At 36.8% G+C, this 12,994-nt stretch overlaps 1 protein-coding gene and 1 long non-coding RNA gene across 2 annotated transcripts; one reads left to right on the top strand and one right to left on the bottom strand.

Moving 5' to 3' along the window:
• Positions 1-7,243: 7,243 nt before the first annotated feature.
• LOC122757462 lies at positions 7,244-7,932 on the bottom strand. Its single transcript, XM_044009572.1, has 2 exons — positions 7,553-7,932; positions 7,244-7,488 (listed from the first exon to the last, which is right to left on the bottom strand). The coding sequence occupies exons 1-2, from the start codon at positions 7,872-7,874 to the stop codon at positions 7,244-7,246; spliced, it is 567 nt and encodes a 188-aa protein (XP_043865507.1). The 5' UTR covers positions 7,875-7,932.
• Positions 7,933-8,279: 347 nt separating this feature from the next.
• On the top strand, positions 8,280-10,703 carry LOC116803932. The gene is made up of 2 exons (XR_006356978.1): positions 8,280-8,558; positions 9,696-10,703. It is a non-coding gene; the product is annotated as an uncharacterized LOC116803932 (long non-coding RNA).
• Positions 10,704-12,994: the final 2,291 nt, after the last annotated feature.

Here is a 12,994-nt window from a genome sequence, read left to right as displayed (position 1 = left end):
TCACAGTTATTGATTATTCTATGGATATGGGTCTTTAAGTTAGGGTGGTATATTTCGAGTTTAAGTTTCTGATAGGTGGCAACTATCCCGCAATGGCCACTCTCGTTTTTATGAAATAAGGCTATTTGGGTATGCAGTTCATCTTCCGACTCAATATCCCTAATGAACCTAGTCACTTTACAAATTTTACTTTTGGGTTGGAAGTGTATTCCTTCGCTATTATTTTCTGTAGTTGGTAGAACTCATGGTCACTTAGGTGTGAATAAACTCCTATTTTTCCTGTTGTTATTTCTCGTCGGAGGATGTTTATTGCTTGGTTGTCTTCTATGTCTTTCTTGCTAATGTAAATTCTCTTTTGTCGAACACCTGTACGGTGGTTTCGAGTTTTCTTTCTGTGAAAATTAGCTGTACATTGAATCTGTTAACTGCTGTTTCTAGTATGGACATGTCGAAACCCTGATCCTCTTCTTTAGAATGAATCGTTTGAGCTGCTAGGGATCTATTGTCTTCATCGTTCGTGGACTCAACTTCCATTAGGTTTATTTCGTCCTCTCTAATTCTACTCAAAAAGTCAGCGATGTTATTACATTTCCCTTTTATATATTCTATGTGGAAGTTGTACTCTCCCAGACTGATGAGCCATCTCTGTAATCTTGGGCTTATGTCTTTGCCTGTATATTTAGCCATTAGCCATTTTAATGGTTGGTGGTCGCTCTCGAGGTTGAATTCTCTACCATAAACATATGGTCGAAAGTATTTTACGGCCCACACTATGGCTAAGAGCTCTTTTTCTATGGTTGAATAGTTACATTCGTGCTGATTTAACGTTCGGGATGCGTATGCGATTGGGTGACTTTCTTGAGAAAGGACTGCTCCCACCGCGAAATTGCTTGCATCTGTAGTGATAGTGAACTTTTTAGAAAAATTTGGGTATCGTAGGACTGGACTATTTGTAACTAATGTTTTCAACTTTTCAAATGCTGCTATGTAGCTTGGGTCGTCGGTGTTGATTGTCATGTTTTTCTTCAGATATCTTGACATAGGGAATGCTATTTTTGCATAATCTTTAACAAATTTTCTATAAAATCCTGTCATTCCTAGGAACGACTTAATCTGCTTTGCAGTTCGGGGTAATTTTAAATTCTGAATAATGTTTACTTTATCTGGGTTCGGTTTGATGCCGTGAGTGGTCAAGATATGACCAAGGAATTGCGTTTCTTTCTTTAGAAAGTCACATTTATCTACTTGAATTTTTAAATTGGCATCTTTTAAAGTTTTGAATATTTTTCTTAATATGGTCATATGTTCTTGAAGGGATGTGCTAAAGATTAGTATGTCGTCCATGTAGACGACACAATTTTCGCCAATATAGTCTTTCAAGACTTCGTTCATAAGTCTCTGGAATGTCGATGGAGCATTTTTGAGTCCAAACGGCATTCTGATGAACTCGTAGTGACCTGACGGTGTTGAAAATGCTGTCTTTGGTCTGTCCTCTTCTTTAACGAGAATTTGATGAAAGCCTTTCGCTAAGTCGAGGGTTGTGAAATATTGTGATCTACCCAGTTTATCTAGCAAAGAATTAAGATTAGGAATTGGGAATCTGTCGTCGACCGTAAATTCATTCAATTTGCGGTAATCGATGACAATTCTGAACTTTTTTGACCCTGAATTATCGAGTTTTTTCTCAACAATCCATAAGGGGCTGTTATAGGGGGAGTTACTTTCTTTTATAATATTCTGCTTAAGCATTTCTTTTATCTGTCTATTTATTTCTTTTTCGTGGATTTGGGGATATCTATATATTTTAGAATATAAAGGCCTATCCACTGTAGTAATAATTTCGTGAGAGATTTGGTTTGTTGCTGACAAAACGAAAACGAAAAAATAGATCATCGGATTCTGCAAGTAGAGCTTCGACCGCTTGGCGTTCTTCGTCATTTAAATGTTCGAGGTTGAGACGGTCTCGTATATGATCTATGTTTATAGGTTGCAGAGCACAAGCGTTGTGCATTGATTCTGGATATTCGTAGTCTAAAAAATAGAATTTCTTGTCTAGTAATTGTACGTATCGTTCAGTATTATTTATTTGAGCTTTGAATGCTTTTAGAAAGTTTTGCCCTATTATTGCTGAGAAATTTTCATTTGGGAAATCTATAAGTTTCCACTGAAGTGTTCCTAAGTATGGAATTTCTTTGGGGAAAGGTGTGGTTACGGCGTATTTTACAATATTAACACCGTTAAGGGTTTTGTAAGAGCAAGGTCTGGTGAGTTCAATTTTTGGGTACTGGTATTCAAGAACTTTTGATTTTAAGATGCTTGTCGTTGCACCAGTGTCGACTAAGCATCTGATTTCCTCCTTTCCTATTGTCCATGTTATTATGGGTAGGTTTGCCCTAGGCAAGGTATCAAAAAATTTACTTCTTCTGCCTGATTTTCTTCCAAAGTTCCGATTTCCATAGGAGTGGAATCGTTCCTTTGGGTATCGACGCTCATATGAGACATTCTTGTTTGTCCTGAGCCATTGTTTTTGCTGTTATAATTTGGTCTAGGATTATGGTTGAGTTGTGTTCTGTTATCTGGCTGTTGATTTATTTGACCAGTGTTCTTGTTGTTATAAGGGGGCTGGCTGTTTTGATTTGGTCTGTTGTATGTGGTGTTGGTATTAGTGTTAGTGTTAGTGTTAATGTTAGTGTTAGTTTTTGTGTTAATATTAGTGTTAGCGTTATTTTGTTTCTGGTAAGTGTTGTTAATTGTTTTTCTATATCTCTGTGATATAGCCCTAGGATCATCTAGTGCTTTAATGTTTGAATATTTTGTTTGAAGAGCATGCATAGAAATTCCTTGATCGACATGAATTCTGAATGGGGTGTCTATTTTGTTTATTAATATATTTAACAAATCTCTATCTACTTTATCGTTTTCGTATATTGTAGGCTTTAATTCGTCGAACATGTATATTTTATTTATCTCGCATTTTGCCTTTTCGAATTCTAAAAATAGCTCTCTTAAATTACTTACTTTAATGTATCTGCATCTGTCGAACACATCCTCGTAAGTTGTCTTCGGGCGCATTTGCTCCATTAGTTTCGTCTTCATCTGTTGCCAAGTTGGTTCCATCCCCAACTGTCTGATGTAGTCTGCTGCTGCTCCCGAGACCTTCTCGTTGGCGACGATGCTGGTCCCGGAATTGAATTAGCAGCTCATTTCCTTGGCACAGCGTCATGAGAAATTCAACTGATCTAATGAAGGCCAACACATCATGTTGATCATCCAGCTGTCGTAGTTGGCGAAATTGCTGGATGATGTCTTTGTTCGATAACCACTGGGTTGGTTGTTGTTGTTGTTGTTGTTGTTGTTGTTGTTGTCTGAGTGAGTTTAGCGCTGCTTCTTGCTGGAGTATGACTCCTCTTAGATTTTGAAGCTCCTCTTCCATAATTGTATTTTCGATTCTGCGGTTTTTGTCAAATTTATGGATATTGCTTTTGTTCGTTGAGTACCTTGGGTACATAAAATTGTCACTTTTTTGAGTTAACTGCTAACTCACGAATTAGTTTGCTGTTGCGGTTTTATTTATTTCTGCACAAATTTGTCGGCAACGTCAACTGTTTTCTTTTATGCATACGTTGCAGTTTTTATAGTTTTATTTTTGTTTATGCGGATTAACTTCGGTTAAATAGAACGCACTTGTTCGGTTTCGGCTGCGCCAGTTATGGTTTTTGCACTATACTTCATATATCTTGAGATACACAAGTACAATAAAAAACTGTTAATCACTGAAACAAAACTGTCTTTAGATGTTCATATACTTTAAGTAATAGTTCAATAAAAACACACTTAATATCTTTAGATATTATAATTCTTGCTTTATTGATAAAAAGACTTCTGTTCTGTTCGGAATGAATCTTAAGACTAACTGTAAAGTATTTCTTGGCATATGCAAATGCCTGTTTATATATATATATATATGTTGCTTTATTTTATATATACGTTGCTTACATTTGTTGTTGCTAGCTGGGCATTTACAACGGAAGCGGCGAAGACGCTTACGTTGTTTATGCTTTTGTAATCTGATCTCTTTTTAAATATTTCTGCATGATTATGCTGAGTTGGTCATTATTGTCATTCCCATGCACAAGTGCAATTGGTTGTGCAATTTGCATGAGCGTATTTGGTTGCATTGGTTGCATTGGTTGCATAACTCGTGCGCCAATGCCACCGGGGGCTGCAAAACCGAGAGGCGAGTTTTGCAGCAGCGCGCGGCGTGGGCATTGGCAGCGGCAGGCCATCAGGTCAAGGGGCATAAAGGAAAAGATGCCTAGCCTGAAAACAATATTTTTATTAAAAATGTGATTGAGACATAAAAATATTAACCCCATTCACTTACCGGCAGAATGCAGCATTGCCAGCGGTAAGGGGAAAATGCAGCTGATAACGTTAACAGAGCGTTAACAGCAGCGATCAGCGCAGAATGGAGCATCGAGGGATGGAGCGACGTAAAACGGAGCAACGCAGCGGAGACGGGCGCCAAATTCAAACACGATGGTCTCGTGTTTTCCCGAAGGAAGAGGGGAGTGTGAGGAGCAATATAGGTATGCACGTATTAATGTATATAAACGTATGTATTCGCTGTGCGTTTATATGCATATTCGTGCATATACATGTTGCTCCACACAGCGACGCGAATACTGTAGGAGCGACCCTCGCACTGGAAAGGGGGGTCAAAGTCCTTTTAGAGGCGGTCTCGTTCGCTCCTACAGATTCAGCAATGGGTTCGCGTCGCACGCATGACGATCATCGGTGACCGTTAGCCGAGGTGCCGTTCGGGCCGGGTGATAGCAGTGGACGTTTTCACTCGCATGGCAACAACGGTACTTCGGCCAATGGGAGGCTGCCACGCAATTTGGCGGGAAAGTGGCGTCACCCAGATCACGCCACTTTACCGTTTTTATGGGCACGAGCAGCAGGAAGGCCCCGATCCCGAGCCGAACAGGCCCCGTTACCACACGAGGCAGGGCCTGTGGCTGGGGTATAGAAGGCCACCAGCGGCTCCATACGGGAAGTGAAAAAGGGTCGAAAAGCGATACGAGAGAGAATTGCCGTCGAAATTTATACAAAGTGTAAGTGAAGAAAGTGTCGAAATCAAGTCAACGCGAGTAGCAAACAGGACTCCCAGGACACCGCGGGAACAGCAAGGACATCGTGGGAACCACAAGGACATCCAGTGGGAATCCTTGCAGATCATCAGCAGGCGCCGATCAGGACATCGGTGCATATCAGCAACGTAAGCAAGGCCTGCACACCTGGGTGAGTTCGCGTAGCCGTGCGTAAGAGAAGTGCTTGTGAACGAAGCTAGTGTTGTGCTGTGAGTGAGCGAGATAGTAGGAGAGATCTGAATAGCTGGCGAACCGCCAGAGTTTACAGATCCAGATCCTGGCGTTTCTCAAATCCTTACGGTGAGCTAGCGTGTTCAGCACAACACTCTCCCAGCCGGAGTGCGTTGAACAAGCGCTCAGTAGGTGTGCGTCGCTAAGCAAACCAGCGAGCCAGCATACATTTACATAAGTGACGTGTACATTTCATATTTATTTAACCCTCTAATGCTGTTTTCTTAACTATTGGAGGAAAATAATTGGAACAATTTTTTTAAAGTAAATTTAGGCTTCTAAACTCAAAAATGAACTCAGAAAAAATATAGAAGTTTTTGTTTAGCCGTCAGGTGCAAAAAAGGTAATAAGTGTCTCAAGACACTCTTGGGCATCTAAGAGTAAAAAAAAAACGTATTTAATAGAAATGTTAATTTTTATTATTCATATGATATGTTTTAAAACAATTTTTTGTTGATGTGCAGCATAGATGTAAATTACATTTTTCACAAATGCATTGCGTTTGTGATGATTTACAGAGCTTGCACCGTCTCTTATTGTCCCGATCCAACCAATTTGGGAAGTGGTTGACTTGGTCAAAACGTAATTCCGCTATTGGGTATAAAGTTTTTTTCCAAGTTTAAGCTCAAGCTGTGATGGTCGGGCCCGTGGGGATTGTGAAAAAGGTGACCGATCTGTTCGCAAAGATGGTGACTGCATCTGGTCTTGTAGAAATACGGTACTGACTGGACGACCTGCGTGGGCTTTATTTCTAAAAGCCACCAATCCTTCAGCGATTAACTCGCGAAAATCGGGAAGTTCCATCAATTTGTCACTGATTGCGTTTTGTTTTTGAATTCGCCTATAAAGAATATAAGCATTTGTTGCTGCCATATCAATACAATGATAAAAAATTCGAGTAGCAGCATCTTTGGTTTTAGCTTTGATGTGATAACGGCCCATAAGTCCATCCATAAGATCAACGCCGCCCATATGTGAGTTATATTCCCGAATTATTTGCGGACAGTCAATTTCAATATGTTGCTTTTTCTTCCTGTCATAACGGTCAATCTTAAGTGTTCTTTCACTTAAACTTTCCGTAGCAAACGGTTTAACACCTACGTAAGTTGACAATAAGCGAACGGCCTTGTTATCCTTCCAAAGTACATTACTGACTTCTACCCCGTATGACTTGCCTACGAACTCAGTCGAAACCCCTCTCGGCTTTTTGTTAATGATTGTATCGTCAGGTAGCTTGCAATTGGGGATTCGATTCGCACGTACTGTGCCAAGGCTATAAATACCCTTTGCTCGCAAATATACCATTAGAGGCAAAGAGGTATAAAAATTATCAAAGTAGACGATGTGGTGCTTAAAGCTTTGTACTGTTTTGGTCAAACGTACTACTATGTTGGCCGAAGCACCAAGATCTGGGTGACCAGGTAAGACAATGTTATCGCCTGCTCCACTATAAATTTCGAATCGGTATGCATAGCCATATGAATCACACAAAACGAACAGCTTAATACCCCATTTGTATGGCTTATTGGGCATATATTGTCGTAAGTGATGTTTCATCTTTTGTGCTACACATTTGTTCGTCAACACAGAGGCGTGGTTGCTTTGGCACTGAGTCAAATCTTGTATTAAGATAATCGACAAGTCTTCTAGTGCGAAATAATGGATCGTAGCCTGGTTGTCCCTTTTTGATCCGCTGGCTTTCATCACGTAATGACAGGTGCTGTTTAATTGTCTCAAATTTTGTGCGGTTCATACTGGATGCAATGGGTAAAAAGGCATTTCTTCCCCAGTAGCTTCTCATACTCGGGTAGCGATATATTGACATATATATCAAAATTCCTATATAATGATGAACATCTTCAATGTTCATTTGGAATCTTGTTGATATGTTCTCCACTAAAAGCTGCGCGCATGGTTTCTTCCACTATCATATCCATGATTTTGGCATCAAAAAAATAGCGAAATATCTCTGAAGGAGTTTTGAGATTCATTATTTCAGCCGGCAATGAAGAGTCGCCTTGAAAAGCAACATTGTTTACATGCAATTGCATAAATTGCTGTCGCCACAAAATTTTGCTCGGCTCCTTTGCTATTGATTCAATACCTAAAAGACATTAATTAACTAATCACATAATATAAAATAATATATCGCAATGTTGTTGTCTTACCAGCACCAGTAAAGCCACCAGAAGATGGCAAAGCCACGCATGTTATACCTTTAATAGTTGGTAGTGGCGATCGTTGTCTTTTCAGGGATTTCCTAATAGGCTCAGACTGACCATTATCAGGCACATTCTCTTCATCATTACAAGCAAATGATATTGTGCTAATATCCTCCACAGCAGCTATTAGAGTTTCTGCCACATTTAAGTCATCTTCCTCGTCGTCACTTGACTCGGATAACTCTGCATCGGAAGGGACATTCTCAAACAATTCCAACAACTGTTCATCAGTTAAATCGGATAATTTGAATCGTACCCGGTTTGCCATCTTTATATGGTTAATATGTCAGTTTCTAGTAAAACAATCCATATAATGAATAAGTGTACACAAAAAATTGCAAGCAGTTGTGAAATAGCTGCTGGTAAAAAAAAGTTGCTTTGCAGCCCCAAAAGTGTCTCAAGACACTTATCACTGTTTTTAAGCTACAACGCACATTTTTTATTTATTTTTATTTTTGTAAACTAGTTTTAATTGTAAATAAACATACCTTCCAATAAAAAATTATTTTAAATGGATTGCTTTCACAGATTTTGTAAAATAATTGTTGCACAACAGCACATGCAGCAGATCAATTTACACGCGAGTTACCAACCCAACAACACACACAAACACATATTCAATAATTCTTTGTACACACATAAGCACACACAAAAACACTCAAACACACACAAACACATATTCAATAATTCTTTGTACACACATAAGCACACACAAAAACACTCAAACACACACACAATTATAAAATACCTACACATAAGCATTGTACTCTTTGTAAGAAGATACGAAACAAAGAAACCAAAAAACTTAGAAATAAAGACTCACTTCTGTTTTGGCATTTGAATGAAGAGGACGTTTTATTAATATCTTGACACCTACATATATACACCATCTAGCTCCCGATGGTAATTGGCGCAGCCGGTTAAGGAATGGATCTACTTATAATCATGCTAAGTATCATTATTTTTGGTGAAGTTCACTAAAGTGGAGTAACTGTGTATAAGATGCATTGCTAAATGGAACGGAATCAATCGCTGATAATCGTTACAACAAAAAAAAAAAAAAAAAAAAAAAAATATATATATATATATATATATATATATATATATATATATATATATATTGCAGTCTATGTATAAACATGTACACATGTACCTAATTTTAAATAACAAATGTGTTGCGATTGGGCAGAATCAATCGTTGATAATTGCTGTTATCGCAACATTATTCATTAAAAATATATACATATGTGGATATGTATGCATATGAACATCTTGTGGTGTGATATATGAAATCAAACGCTGATCATCGTACTTCATACACAACAAACATTCATTCACAAACTCATGATGTGGTGGGGTGGAATCAATCACTGATAATCACTACTGCCACAGCATGATTAAACAACATAGTAATGTATTTGTGAATTTGTACATGCAGTACATATATGCAGACATACGTAACTAGAAAATCGTCTATTATTTCACAACTACATGAAATTTTAAGACACGCTATGAAAAATAAATAAAAAGCAGCAACGCCACAATTCTGCGTTTCGCCGCCGACCTAACGGAATCTTGAATTTCGGTCGTCACTCTAACATTAAAGAGGCTCTGATGTCCGGCGCCACTAGACACGCGACAGAATTACAACGCTCAAAACTCAAGAAATTTCGGCCGACAATAACAAATCTATGCAACATACAATATATGGCGCCACTAATCTGTCTTTCGACGCCGCCACCGTCGCTTATTTCGGCGAAACGAAATATGCCTGGCGTCACACATTCGCACAACTACGCTACAAAATATGTAGTTTGTAGTGAAAGACACTATTCAATGAGCAACTCGCAAAACTACAAGATCAGTTGCGACACAGAGCTCAAACAGAAAAGACATACATACAGCTTACAAATAATCTCATAGTGCAGTGATAAATAGTCGTAATCGCTCATGTGAACAGAAAAGTCTATAAAATCAAACGTTGATAATTATATGACTTAACTGATCGGCTTTGGTAAAAACACATACGCAAATTTTCATAGTATATATCATTTTCATTCTTACGTTGTTTTCCCCTACGGTGAATTAGATCCGATGAATTCTGGCGCAACAACTTTTATACCAACGCAGCATTCGTAAAACTGGTGTCAATACCACAAGCAATAGCATTTTATTAAGGAATGTCAAAGCGATATACACTTCGGCCAAGAACATCTACCAGGCAAATCATAAAAATAAGCGAAAACACAGTTTATCCTCCCAACGAAAACTCAATGGACTCCGGCAACGCCTCGGTATCACTTCCGTCTACTATATCGACTTCAAACGGTACACCTTCAACAATTAGCATGGATAACACTCCAACAACTATTGTTTTAACTGAGGGCATTCCTGCTTCTTGTAAGGTTTCTACTCCCTTTAAAAATAAATTAAGGCAAACAATCACCGAACCCAGCTTTACCACAGATATTGTACTGGACATCTTAAAGAAAACATTAAAGCCAAAAAGGATATGCACAATTTACACATCAGACAACATTTTTAAGATAGTGCAAGATGTGTTTTCTAAAGAGTTTTCTCACAATAAACTTTTCAAATTGTTTAGGTGTACAACTTTCCTAAATGATATTACTAATACTACTGACCAAGAAAAAATTGTCAATGATTATCACAATAATAACAATCACCGAGGTATTGATGAAACACTAATGCATCTTAAAAGAAAAGTTTACTTTCCATATATGAAAAGTAAAATAAAGTACCACAAACTCCTTGCAAACCAATGGAAATAATTCATATAGATATATACACGATAAACAAAAACTATAACCTTACACTAATAGATAAGTTTTCAAAATTCGCATGTGCCTACCCTATACCCAACAGGACCTGCATAAACGTCGTTACTTCCATGAAACATTTTTTTAGTCTTTTTGGAATACCTAAAAAACTAATCTATGACCAAGGTGCAGAGTTTTCCGGCAGTATATTTAAAGACTTTTGCAATCAATATGACATCCAATGTCATGTAACATCCTTCCAACAGTCATCCAGCAACTCCCCGGTAGAACGACTACATTCAACACTTACCGAAATTTATAGAATAATCACCGAACTAAAAAAAAAATACAAGCAGACAAATAAACACGAAGAAACTCTTTCTGAAACACTTCTAACCTACAATAACGCTATACATTCATCTACAAAACTCACACCTTTCGAACTTTTCACTGGACGCACTCAAATTTTGGACCAACTATTAAATACGACAATAATCACGAATATTTGCAAAAATTAAATTTCTTCCGATCAAAATTATACCAAGAGGTAAAAGAAATGTTACATAAAAATACCAAACACAATTTGGATAAACTTAATGTTGCTAGAAAATCTGCAACACTTGTATCCAATAATGATACCATATTTAGAAGGGAGAATCGTAGAAATAAGCTAACACCAAGATTCTCCAAACATAAAGTTTTACAAGATAATGGCAACACAATTATCACTACACACCCACAAAAAATACATAAATCTAAAATAAGGCGAACAACATAATAATAGGCAGTATAATTTTTAATTTTAATGTATACTATTCATAGTACTTAAGCATAGTATAAACAAAAGATGACATTTTATATTATACTTTATCTTTATTTTTGTGTTGTGTTGGTCTCACATCCTTTGAGTATGCTCAATCCACATAACAAATCAGTGGTATCCACCTGGACACCCTGTTTTTAATCATTTGCTTCATTTTGGGGAGGGAGGAGTTACCAACCCAACAACACACACAAACACATATTCAATAATTCTTTGTACACACATAAGCACACACAAAAACACTCAAACACACACAAACACATATTCAATAATTCTTTGTACACACATAAGCACACACAAAAACACTCAAACACACACACAATTATAAAATACCTACACATAAGCATTGTACTCTTTGTAAGAAGATACGAAACAAAGAAACCAAAAAACTTAGAAATAAAGACTCACTTCTGTTTTGGCATTTGAATGAAGAGGACGTTTTATTAATATCTTGACACCTACATATATACACCATCTAGCTCCCGATGGTAATTCGCGCGAAAAAACATATGTTTTGTGTTTATGAAAATAAAAAGTACCGTTTAAAGCACTGGAGAGCTTTTAAAGCTTTTTTCTCAGTAAATTTGAATGTTTTATTAACGATCAAGCAATATTTGAAAGACAAAAAAGCTCCCTTTTTTTTTTTAAATTTAAAAATAAAATAAGTGTCTCAAGACACTTATGAGCGTTAGAGGGTTAAGAAAATATACCATTGCGCTATAAAACCTAAACCACAAGACTAATTAATTATCGCAGGGGCTTCAACAAATAAATTTGTTGGCAACGAATCCACAGTCAGCTGAAACTAGTCCAGCTTAGACTCGGGATAAACCGAAGGTTCGTTACAATATTACGGCGCTTATGTATAGCTGTTATTTATTTATTTATTTTCTTAAAGCTATTGACAAAAATGAGAGTCAATTTTAATTTAAAAAAGCCTATACAAAGTACACGATATAATTTCAATAGTAACACCAACCCGATGGGGGTATTTTATTTGCCAGTCCGGCCGGCTATGCCCACGTCTCACAGCCAAATATGGTCAGTGATACTATTGAAGCTATGAAAAGATAGTGTTAGTAAGAAAACTTAAAAAAATAAAATATTAAAATGTAGGTTATTAAACAATATTTAGCATACTTAAAATAATTCTTAAAATAATAATAAAAAATAAAAAAATAATAATAATAATAAAAAAAAATAAAATAAAATAAATAAATAAATAAAAGGAGTTAAAAAAAAAAAAAATAATAAAAAAAAAAGAAAAAAAGAATAAAATAAGAAGAGATAAAGTATAGAAAAAAGAAAATGGCCGGTAATAAGAAAAGTTGCAGAAAAGTTAATAAAAAAGAATAAGAAATAATAAAAGAAAAAGAGTAATGGAAGAGCCAAAAATAGAGTATAAGAATAGAATTGAGAAATCACTAACACAACATTAGCAGCAAAAGCGTATGCCAATGCTTATGCCTGGGCATTGTGAGTGATTTCCCTAAGATAAGCTGATAGTACACTTTTTATTTTAGGAGGAGAGAGCTCTAAGGAAAAAACGTGATAATATTTATTTAAATTAACACAAAGAACATGAAACGCACTGTGCAAAGAATAATCCCTAGTGCACACAGGTAAATGAAGCGGACGATAGTGTCTAGTTGATCGGGACGGAACCAAAAAAATTTAGACGACCCAACAAAGAGGACGAATCAATATCACCACTAATCAATTTATGCAGAAAAACAATTCCTAAAATTGTTCTGCGATTGGTTAGCGATGGAAGATCAATTAGCT

Source organism: Drosophila mojavensis, unplaced genomic scaffold (genome assembly GCF_018153725.1).
Source record: "Drosophila mojavensis isolate 15081-1352.22 unplaced genomic scaffold, ASM1815372v1 contig_108, whole genome shotgun sequence".
NCBI classification, from domain to species: Eukaryota; Metazoa; Arthropoda; class Insecta; order Diptera; family Drosophilidae; genus Drosophila; species Drosophila mojavensis.
Note: the sequence above shows the minus strand (reverse complement) of the source record. Positions and strands in the feature narration are given on the sequence as shown.